Below are 11,848 nucleotides of genomic sequence, written 5' to 3'. Positions count from 1 at the left end.
TTTTAATTTAAATTTTCATCATATGCTTCATTTCAATATAAAAGTTCAAGACATTATTGCTACACGTTTCAGAAATCAAATACTACTATAGTACTCCATATAGTATAATATGGAAGCACATAATTAGACAACATATTACAATTCCAAACCTCAAAATCCAAGAAAAGGTGAAGAAAATGATACTACAAATGAAGGCAATTTCAATGGCAGCTAAGTGCAGGTAGCCTCATCAAGAACATGAAAGCATTTCTTCAAGATCCCAACAGCTTTATCCACTTCCTCCTTGGATATGATCAACGGCGGCACAATCCTAACCACGTTCCCCTTCCCCGCAGTTAAAACGAGCAGACCCGACTGCTGGCACGCTTCGACCAAGGGGGACGCAGACACATCCAGGTCTATGCCGATGATCAGCCCAAAGCCTCGAATCTCTTTCACGTGGGAGTTCCCTCCTATGCTTGAGACTAGTAAATCTTTGAAATACTGACCTTTCTCAGTAACACTGGCCAAGAAGCTCGGATCCGCTATTTTGTCAAGAACCGTGATCGCAGCACTGCAGACGAGAGGGTTGCCTGCAAATGTGCTGCCATGGTCTCCATACTCGATGGCAGCAGCAACCCGTTCGGTCACCAGGACAGCACCGATGGGTAGACCTCCAGCTAGAGGCTTGGCAAGAGTCATTATATCGGGGTATACATTGTAAGCTTCGTGAGCCCAGAGATAGCCTGTTCGACCCAAGCCACATTGTACCTGAGGTGGATCCACACGTTTGTTATACTAATCCTCAATAGTAAACGCATCCAAATAAGGTCGAGAGCACCATGTATTATTACCTCGTCGAATACAAGAAGGCACCCAGCTTTGTCACAGGCAGTTCGCAAGGATTGCAAGAATTCTTTCGTGGAGCTGTATATACCACCTTCGCCTTGGATTGGCTCCACAAACACCGCAGCAACCTTTCCGCTCTGAATCTTCTCCACTGCTGCTTGAGTATCACCGTATTCTAAGAAAGTGACCCCGGGCATGACAGGTTGGAACGGCGTCCTGTAGTGCTCTTTGCTCGTTAACGCGAGAGCACCCATTGTTCTACCGTGGAAGCAGTTTGAGAAGGCGATGAACTCCATGGGAGGGTCAGTTTTATCTGGACTTGAATGTCGTTGGAACTTTCTTGAAAACTTAATTGCTGCTTCATTGGCCTCAGTTCCGGAATTGCAGAAGAATACACGATCAGCAAAAGAGCTGGTAACCAGCCGCTTTGCAAGCTCTACCTGCACACATCCACCAATTTGTGCATAAAACGACGAAAACCATACTCCAGTAGCAAATAGCAATCAATCATCATAGTTTATCAATAACACTTTCAAGGTGAGTGATAATTTGAAATTATAAGCTAAACTTACACCCATTATGCAGCTCTTAAGATAATAGTCAGAACTTTTGACGAAATTATAGTATCGATTTTGTAATAAGCATAGTTCCGATGCAACAAAGAAAAAGAAGTGGAAATTCTTGACAACATTAAGCTTCTCATATCAATGACATTATCGTCAGATACTTCCCTGAATGCGAGTCTGAAATCACATACAGCCCTGAAAAACTCATTACCACTCAAGAGTACTTTTTCCAACTAACATTTTAGTGCCACAAAGTAAAGAGTGAGTTAGCATTTAGGGACTATAGCATATGCATTTCTCTCATACAAGAGGAACATTGTATCACTATCAGGCTATCAGCTGAAATATTTGCTTCATTCTCAGCACATTCAGAAATGCAGACCAAAAAACATGATATAAGCTCCAAACTATGCCAATCCATATCATCTCCAGCAGTAATCAACTGTGCATTCACTTGATGACCAAAAAGACTCTCATTCACACACACACACAATATATGCTACACTCATCCTAATCATAATCCAAGTTTTTTCAGTACAACAACAGAATCCATTAACAGTCAAATCAAAATACACATATACACTAAAAAGCAGGGAAAGAGTGTAATCTGTTTCATTCACTTCTTTTTCTTCTTGATGACAAAAAACTCTTTCTCTCACTCTCACACACACAATGTGCTACACTCATCCTAATCAATATCCAAGTTTTTTTCAGTTCAACAGCAGAATCCATTAATAGACAATTTAAATCACACAGACACACAAAAAGACTCTCTCTCTCTCTCTCTCTCTCTCCCACACACACACACACACACACACACTCTCTGATACACTTATCCTAATCAAAATCCACTACAATAGCAGAATCCATTAACATTTAACAAACAAATGAAAATGCACATATACACAAAAAGACTATTTCCTCACTCACTCACACACAAACACAAAACATGATACACTCATCCTAATAAAAATCCAATCTTTTTCAGTACAACAGCAGAATAAAATCAAAATACACCGACATTCAAAGGGGGAAATATAAAAAAATCAATCACCTGCGGAAGAGAGTAGTAAACATTGCTGACATGCGCGAGCGCCTCAGCCTGCTGCGAGAGGGCGCGGAGCCAATCCGAATCCCCATGGCCGAGGGCATTGACGGCGATCCCCGAGGTGAGGTCCAGATACTCCCGCCCTTCCACATCGTACAATCGACAGCCCTTGCCGCTCTCCAGCACCACCGGCGCCCTAGCGTAGGTCCCCACGATGAATTTCTTCTCGTCGGCGATTACTTCCGAGCTCCGCCTGCCCTTGAGCGGCCTGGCCTGGTCGGAATCGGGCGCGCGCGTGTCCACATTGAGGCAGGCCGCGAAGTAATTGGCGGGCCTGGAGGTCAGCGAGCGGTGGGGGGCGGCGTTGTTGAGGGGGAGATGCAGCGACCAGCTCATTTTTTTTTTCAGGTGAGAGGGAAGTGGTGATTGCGCTGTTGCTCAATTTGAGGTGAGAATCAACGGTGGCGGCGGCGGAGGAGTTCAATCAAGGTAATGGAATTATACACGTCTCATATAAGTTGCAGAAAAATTCAGAAACTAACTAATAAAGCGTCTTCAACAAATTCTCGTTTTGGTCTATATTTAAATAGATTTATTTAATTTACAATATTTTTTACTTGGGTTTTATTTACTAGTTCCTCTCTCTTCAAAATTATATCTCCTCAAATTATCTTAAGTTAATTTAACGTAATTCTCTTAATTTAATTTATCTTTTTAAACATATACTCCCTCCGTCTCAGAATACTTGACGCAGTTTGTCATTTTGGTCCGTCCCCGAATACTTTACACAGTTCACTTTTTCCATTTTTGGTAGTGGACCCCATATTCCACTAACTCATTCCTACTCACATTTATTAAAAAACTAATACTTTAAAAGTAGGACCCACATCCCACCAACTTTTTCAACACACTTTTCATTACATTTCTTAAAACCCGTACCGGGTCAAACCGTGTCAAGTATTCGGGGACGGGGGGAGTATCAAATTAAAGATAATTTTATAAGGATTGTGACGAGATTTCAATTCCATATGTTGTGACGAGGATCGAATGATGAAATTTTATAGTAGTAATTTCTATTTCAGTTTTCGTATATATTGATATATATCAATAAATGCATCAAACAATTTTTATATTGCGAGTGCATACAATTTCCGAAAGTATTGCTAAATAACACCATCGGAACCATATATTGGATTCGGAAGCATGCACTTAAATCCGTTGCATGAGAATGATTTCAACATCGGGCAAAATTTGCCAATAACCTCAATGTACCAGTCCCTGGTCTAATTGTTAGGTGCAAATTGACATTATATAGTAAGCGCAGTTGGTCGTGGTTAGGAGTGGCGTTGAAGTCGAAGTAATCGTCGATGGATTGCGAATGATGGAACACGGTGGAGGACGGACATGAGGATTATTACTATTGAAAATAAGACTCCACCGACTTTCCTAGACTTTTCTACACTACTCAAGAATGGTGGAGAAACAAGACATAAGTTAATTAGTGGTGATATAGTTTAACCAACATAAATGAGATATTATGATTATTAATAATTGAATTAGCCTAGAATCCTCTAGGTTTGATTATTGTCCATACCACCGACTTTGGTGTCTATAAATAGGCACTAGGCCATTTTGTGTAGAATGTGCATAAAGTGGAAGTGTGCGTGTAGTGTTAAAAAGTGCGCTCAGAGTTACAGAGTGACTTGTGTTCTCAAGGAGTGTTTTGTGAAACGTGTCCTCAAGAGTGTGTTATGGTGTATTCTCGTAGTATTGTGTTGGTGTTGTGTATGTGGTATTTCTTAAACTGTTGTCGAGTATAATAAAATTCTATTTGTGTGTGTTGTTATTATCGATTCTGGGACCTGGAGTATCGATGATACCCAACAATTACGCAGGGGAATGGTGTGATATAACGAGAATAGCTCGTTAAATGGAGGCATGAAAGGGATTGGGGAAATGGTGGAAAATTAGGCTTCCAAACTGTATCGATGAACCATCTATGTAGTGATTATCAACAATGCTAGACCTGCCTACCAGAGCCTGTTTGAAGGGTGCGCGACACTGGCGGATCCAAGTGGTAACTAAAATGTTCCCACTAATTCATACTATTGTTATAGAAATTACTAAATAAAGCGGTGGTCTAGTGGCAAATGGTTTGACTTTGTAAGTGGATGAGTTCGAGTCCCATTTGTGCAATTTTTAGAGTTTCTTTATCATGTTTTGCATGTTATCTCCGGTAATTTTTGATTTCTTTATATTTTTATTTGTTTACTTTTGCATATATTAGTTAGTTTTTTCATTATTTTTCTGATTCAAAGTTTCTTTATCATGTTTTGCATGTTATCTCTGGTAATTTTTGATTTCTTTATATTTTTATTTGTTTACTTTTGCATATATTAGTTAGTTTTTTCATTATTTTTCTGATTCAAATTTTAAAAACTAGAAATTTATCTTTGGTGTGAGTTGCTTTTATTATCACATTGTTTTTAGTTTAGTTTGCCTCTTATTATTAACCTTAATTAAGTACTCCATATATTAATGTTATTTATATGAATTTGGAACTTTAATTTCTAGTAGGTATTTACATTATCCCATTTTAAAATTAAATAGTATTTCAAGATTTAGTATTTTCAAGATTTAGTATTTATGTACATACAATTGGCACCCCCAATTTACAAATTCTGGATCCGCCACTAGTGCGCGAGGACTCTTGTAGACGAGGAGTCATGGTCTAGGCTGGCGTGGAGCCTCAATGATTGCTTCCAGAGGCACACGGGCCGGCCCCCTTTCCCTCGTTGTGATCACAAATCCAAAATGAGGAAGTGTTTGCAGAGTTTGGATAGGAATGGTCACAAGATCTATCTTGAGTACTTGAACTGGTTTCCCCTAAAATACAAAAGAAACATTACATTACTAAATCAAATTTAAAACGAAAAGAAAGAAAGCCAGATTAAAATCACGATTACTAATCTTCGACTGTCGTATAGGTTTCACAAATGCTATATAAAATTTGAAAATAATTAGCTAGTAACCAATATAAATATGACTACTGAACTCGTAGACGCAAATGTAACAATTATCCAGTGATTAGTATCAATAAAAGTATGATATAACTATTGAACTCATAGATGCAAATATAACAATTATCCAGTGATTAATATCAAGAAAGTAGTACTAACTACTAATATTGGATACAAAAAAAGACTACGCTACACTTCCATATTCTTAATTGAACATTTAAAGGAAAGCTCCCTCATTCTAAACAAGGAAGCCCAAATCTCTTCAATAATCTCAAGAAACATCAGCTTCGTAGCCTTCACAACAAGCTTAGAAATGACATAACACCGAAGCGTCGGCTTCTCCATCTCCGGAAAGCCCGAACACGAGCCTCCGCCATCAAGCCATCAAGGTGAGAGTTTTCAAACAAATCTGCGGAGGTAGAAGAACATTTGAAAAATTATTTTAAAAAACTGAAAATTATTTATAATAAATTTATATTAACTTGTTTTAAAAAATTATTATCATATAGCTTTTGTGGGTAAATGTGTAATTTAAATAATATACTATAGATACAAATGACATTCTTTTAAGTATTAAGATATTCTTTTGGGTTTAAATTTGTAAAAATGATCAAAATAATATACTCCATCGGTCTAGGAGTCTTATTTTTTCATTTTAATCTGTCCGCGAATAAGAGTACGGTCTTATATTTCACAACTCATTCCACTTACATTTCATATAAAACTAGTATATACAAGTGAGACTCATATTCCACTAACTTTTTTCACTCATTCCTCTTAACATTACTTAAAACCAATTTTAAAAAATCGGACCAGACCGGCCGACCGTGAACCGGAAAATGGTTTCTTTTTTATGTTTTTTTAATCAATTTTTTTAAAAATTTGTTGTTAGTAGTGCTTGAACACATGACATCTCCTCTAATCAACAATCTCTCTACCACTCCACTACAAGAGCCTCATTGAACAATTTGAACATTAAACATTCTTATACATTAAACATTAATTTTTTTATCTACATAATCTAATAATTCTTTTTAATTTTATATTCTTTAATATAATTATTAATTATAATATACTATATAATTATCATACTCTAAATTTTAATGATATTTGTCACTAACATTATTATTTTCATATAAGATTCATTATTTACTATAACTAAATATTAATATAGTATATATTTAATTTATATCCTAACTACTGATATCAATGAATATTCTCATCTAAACTAAGTAATGATTCATATTTAATTATAATATTATTTTACCACATAAACGTTTTTAAATTAATATGAAATTTATCTATTTTAATACATGAAACATTAGATTTTTTATTTATACTAAATAATAATTTATATATTTGATTATATTTACTAAATTTTAATATATTTATATTTATATAGAACTAATTATATGTAAGGCTTAATATTTTGTGATATATTATTAATTGTATTTTATCATTTCCTAAATTTAATATAGTTTTTTGTATTATATATATTTGTAATAGTAAAACGGTTCAACCAGTGGTTTAACCGGTCCGACCAGTTGAACCATGAACAGTAGCATTGTCGATTTATTTGTCGGTCCGGTTTTTAGAACAAGCTTAAAACACGTGCTGCCAAAAAATGGACTCCTAATAGGCCATGGAACGGAGGAAGTAACAGTCAACACAGCTATCCATTCACCCTAAAAATTAATACTTGTTGGATGTACATCAGTATCGTAGTTTAAATTTAATAAAATTTCACCTTAATTTGTTTCTTATATTTTTATCTAATATAGTCATATTGTCTCCAAATTATACAGTATTCGACACAGAGGGATGGATAGAATTATAGGAGTACGCATATTCAGTGAAGTAAGAGAGTAGATTTGTGCAAGAAAAAGATTTGAGTAATATTTTTATGCATGATAAAAGCAATATCCTCTCCAAAAATAAAGGAATGAGAAGAACACAAAGAAACAGCTCTACAAAAAAGGAAAGGAAAAAATTCTGCATTTACAGAAACTTTTGCTAGCAAGTAGTGCTAAGGAAGCAACAAAAAATAGGAGGCAAATTTGCAAAACCTCAGAAATGGTCAGCTATTAGCATTTTATTGTTCTTTTTTCCCATTTTCTTGGTCGTCGTCTTCAAAGAAATTAATCACTCATCTAACTGTTGAGCCAGAAGGATTACTCCGGGAAGAAGATGTAGAATGATTCAACTTCAAGACTGACTCGAATTTACGGAGAATATTCACTGCTTTTCTCTGCAGAAGATACCACAAACAAAGTTAGTATCCACTTTAAATGGGGATATTTATATGGCAATGATACATCTTATACACTACTACTGATGCAAAGCAGATGAATTACCCTCAATTTCTGATTTGAAACTACGTAGAAACGCCTATTCTAGACTACTGGGGAGTAAGCCGAATCTGTTAGGTTTTCATTGTCTTGTACTCCACGATGCATAAAATGATTTCAATGGATATTGTGTTCCTATAAGTATATTAAGTCCAGCGGCTGAATAGAATTATAAAAATTGCATAGAGTTGTTTGGAAGTATTTTTCTTTCCAAGGTCAAGAGTACATGTCTATGCAGCATAAAGACACAGAGCTATTGAGATAGATTCTTACCTTCCACCGTCTTTTCTTTACGAGAGTTTTGTTTGTTGCATCCAACTTCACAATTATTTCCTTGAAAGTTGGTCTTTTTGATGGCTGGTCGTGCCAACAATCTTCTATTAATCTGTTTGGATGAACAGATTTAGAGGTTAAGAGAAGAAAACAGGAGTGAATGTAGAAACCAAGACTTGAAATCTATCAATATCCAAGAACAAAAGAAAACAATATTGAAGAAAACCCTTTGACCTTAAAAAAAATATACAGGAAATCGAAAGGCTCACCGTCGCAGTCCATAAGCATAATGTTTAATTGGAGCGTCAAAAGGTGGGCGCTCATTGGCAGCATATGCTTTAGCAACTTCAATGTCATTCCTTTTAGGAAACGGTGGATGACCCTCAATCATCTGTGGGAAATATATATAGGTTCAAACAGGAATCAAACTGAAAAAATTATTCCTACTTATAAATGTAGTAAAACAAAATTGTTGCTCATACAAGTCAAGTTCCATGTGTGCAAAATAGCAGAAATAACTGAACCATTTAACATATATGTGCAGAAAGTGAAAGTAGGTCATAGAGAAGCATTACCTCTTGTAATATCAATGCAAATGAAAACACATCCACCTTAGTATCATATTCCTCATTTCTGAAAACTTCAGGAGCCATGTATCGCCCTGAGTTTGGGAAAGGGTTGGTCAATCATCAATTAGCCAATGTTCAGCACAATGATCATTTTTAAGATAGTAATAATCACCGGTGCATCTTCTACATTGCAGGTATCTAAGATTCATATTAATCAAACAATCATGTAAGTGAAGCAACATGTGATACAGGCTTCAGCAATCATATTTAGAATATAGAGTAAGGACAGTGCTTTTCCAAATGATCAGTTATTAAATTGAAAAGTAAATATTCAGAAAAAAAAGAAAGAACGTATGTCAATCAACTGGATACTTACAAGACGTCTGTTGCCAAGACACATGTTTGTCTTCTTTGACTGTTTTGGTAACTTTCATCAGCTTGCTTAGCCCAAAGTCAGCAACTTTGAGATGACCAGAATCATCCCGCAATACGTTTCTATCATATTTGATAATCCTCAATTGATCAAAAGTTTTCATATAGTAGTATAATTTGAACAATCTTTAGAGCCAAAGATAGGGCTATTTAAATAAAAATGGCATGGCTAAAAAAGGGAAGAAGAGAGTACATACGACGGTTCAAGATCTCGATGTATTATGGCTTCAGGCTTATTCTCATGCAAGTAGTTCATTCCTCTGTAGTAAAAATCATGAAACAAACACTCATATGCATCAAGGCAACAAAAATACCACCATTCCAAAAAAAATCCCTTAAATTAGACAAAAAGATGAGTTTTACTCATCGCCTATAGCATGTATCCTTTTATTCCTTTTGCAGAAATACTTAATGTGATTGTAAAATTGATGTCCAATATAGAAGGAATTAGTCCTTTACATGACATCATAAACTAAGCTGATCTTTTTTTAGATGAAGAAGAAGCTTGGAACTTATCACCATGAACAGTTGCTTCTAATTAATGGTGAGCCATCATCTGCTAGGTGGAGCTCATGATGTGAAGTTAGCAACCAAACATAGTGCAAGAACCTAAAAAACTAACCTCGCAATATCCAAGGCAAACTTGATAGTGGTTTTCAACTTTAAAGCATGTTTTCTTTTCAGGTATGCACACAAATCCCCCTGCAAAAAGGCTTTACTTAATTGTGATTGTTGTAAAAATAAATTACTCCTGAAGAAAATTAATAAGATCCCAAAGCATAATGCAATCTGCTCAAAATGGTGTAACCAACAAGTCAGAGGAATAAGAATTTTCTTTTTGATAAGAAAGCCCAATATTCTTTGTCATTTTTATAACTTTCTTCCAGCAAAAGAAACGTCAGAATGGAAAGGCTAAAGCATATAAAGCTCAAAGTTTAATAGTTTAAGAGATACCTTTGGGAGATATTCGGTAACAATCATCATTGGAGTACATTGAGTCACAGCACCAAGAAACTGGACGACATTCGGGTGGCGTATCTTTTGAAGTAGAGCAAGCTCATCCCTGAATGCATTTCTGCAAAACAACAGCTCACCTTGTAAAATAAACAGATCGATATTCCCTATTACAAAGAAAGGAGACCTTCGTTAATGGAAGCAAAAATTATCTTTCACGTAAAAGGTAAGACCAACCCACACTTTCTCTTCATCAATGAAAAATTCCTCAGCAAATTTCTTAACAGCAACCTGAATACCACGCCATGAGGCAATGCAAAATGTTCCCTGCAGCAGTTTTGGTCAACAAAAACAAGTGAAAAGTTACAGTTAAGACCACTATTTGACTACAAATCTGAAGACATTGGAAGAGCTTATGCTATATCCAAGCTTGTTTTACAACGAAGAGATGATACTACACGTAAAATAACACAAGAAGATCTTACCTTAGTTATTTCCACGCTGTTGGTGAAGTCTATCTCTTTTGGATCAATTTCATATTCAGGAACCTCACGGTCGTTTTCAACATGCATGGGAGCCATCTAACAAAATTATTCAAAAAAGATGTATGATCATAAAATGAAACAGCACAGATAAAACAAAAGCTGAAGGAGGATTACAAAGAAGATCTCCACACCGAACAGGCATGTGAAACTTACCGGAGGTTTTGCACCATTTGCCTCCAAAAGCTTTATAATGTCATTGTTTTTGTAGTAAATTGCATCTGCAAGGGGCTATTCAATTAAACCTTGTCACTACCATACCTATCAACCGTTCATTCGACAATCCATAACTAATATATTCGACACATAATGCATAAAAGGATGACTTTAGGTAGCATCAAGTTTCACAAAATATACATTTTCACTTCTAGCCTAAAGAGCATCTCCAGCTCCAGTTGCAATTTGTTTAAACTAAAAAATAAGGTGAACAACAGAGCTGACAATGTCTTTATTCTGTACAATAAAATATTCCTTAAGAAGTAAATGGTCCACTAGCAAAAGGCAACTTCTTCTAATGGAATGCCAGAAGAGAAACCAATGCAAGTTTAATATCATATCAATCATCAAGTTAGTTCATAGCAAGGCTTTCAAATCTACCAATAATTCTGTTATAACTAACTGCAACAGCTATATCTGTACATCACCACTACTTAACAGATCTCCTCTCTGAGATTCGAAAACCTACAACTACAAATCGGAAGTCAAATCAAGCGATCAATAAACTACATTGACAGTAAGACATTCCCCAATTTGCAGAGAATTGCACACATACCGTGCTGCCCCAGCGATCCTCGACGTCGACTTCGGCGCCGCGGCGGAGGAGCAAGTCGACGACGTTCGTCCGCCCCTGGCAGGCGGCGACGTGCAGGGCGCTGCGGTTGTCGATGTCTCTGAAATTGACGGCGGTGGGAGAAAATGATAGAGAATATTACTCCATGAAAAATGATTGCATTTTCCCTTTTTAGTCATTGAAACGTTCATAATTGCAAATATGTCCACAAATATAACGCAGTACATTTTTGTAAATTTTATAGTAGAGATCATACTTGGATGGAAAATTTTTGTTTGTATCTAATACAGTTTGATAGATAGATTTATGCATTTAAAAAGTAAAGCATTCACGTTTTGGAACCGGCGGTTCCCGTTCCGATAAATGCGGAACTGAAACTAGCCAGACAAACGAAAATCATGAGGCTTCGGTTCAAAATTGCTACTTTATCGTTTTATTTTTGCGGGTTTGTCATTTTATCTCACGTTTTTTATGATTA

General features: G+C 36.0%; 2 protein-coding genes across 2 annotated transcripts; both read right to left on the bottom strand.

The window, feature by feature from the left end:
* On the bottom strand, positions 1 to 2,978 carry LOC125190562 (acetylornithine aminotransferase, chloroplastic/mitochondrial). The gene is made up of 3 exons (XM_048087888.1): positions 2,449 to 2,978; positions 834 to 1,268; positions 1 to 750 (listed from the first exon to the last, which is right to left on the bottom strand). Exons 1-3 carry the CDS (start codon positions 2,836 to 2,838, stop codon positions 211 to 213), a joined length of 1,365 nt encoding a protein of 454 aa, XP_047943845.1. The 5' UTR covers positions 2,839 to 2,978; the 3' UTR covers positions 1 to 210.
* A 4,354-nt stretch (positions 2,979 to 7,332) lies between these two features.
* On the bottom strand, positions 7,333 to 11,496 carry LOC125188234 (integrin-linked protein kinase 1-like; the record flags this gene model as incomplete). The annotated part of the gene is made up of 12 exons (XM_048084996.1): positions 7,333 to 7,710; positions 8,084 to 8,195; positions 8,353 to 8,474; positions 8,659 to 8,744; positions 9,029 to 9,147; positions 9,282 to 9,344; positions 9,707 to 9,786; positions 10,039 to 10,159; positions 10,280 to 10,365; positions 10,524 to 10,619; positions 10,737 to 10,811; positions 11,353 to 11,496. Coding segments are annotated over 12 exons (1,206 nt in total), but the record flags the coding sequence as incomplete, so codon positions are not given.
* Between the last annotated feature and the right edge of the window lie 352 nt (positions 11,497 to 11,848).

Source organism: Salvia hispanica, chromosome 5 (genome assembly GCF_023119035.1).
Source record: "Salvia hispanica cultivar TCC Black 2014 chromosome 5, UniMelb_Shisp_WGS_1.0, whole genome shotgun sequence".
NCBI lineage: Eukaryota > Viridiplantae > Streptophyta > Magnoliopsida > Lamiales > Lamiaceae > Salvia > Salvia hispanica.
The sequence above is the reverse complement of the archived record's forward strand: the minus strand, read 5'-3'. Positions and strand labels throughout refer to the sequence as shown.

Bases quoted from the DNA above. Each gene is read 5' to 3' on its own strand.
- LOC125190562 (XM_048087888.1), bottom strand. From the start codon at position 2,838: ATGAGCTGGTCGCTGCATCTCCCCCTCAACAACGCCGCCCCCCACCGC. The intron at 1,269-2,448 runs GTGATTGATTTT...GGATGTGTGCAG, and splicing joins TTTACTACTCTCTTCCGCAG to GTAGAGCTTGCAAAGCGGCT. The intron at 751-833 runs GTAATAATACAT...GATCCACCTCAG, and splicing joins GCCTTCTTGTATTCGACGAG to GTACAATGTGGCTTGGGTCG.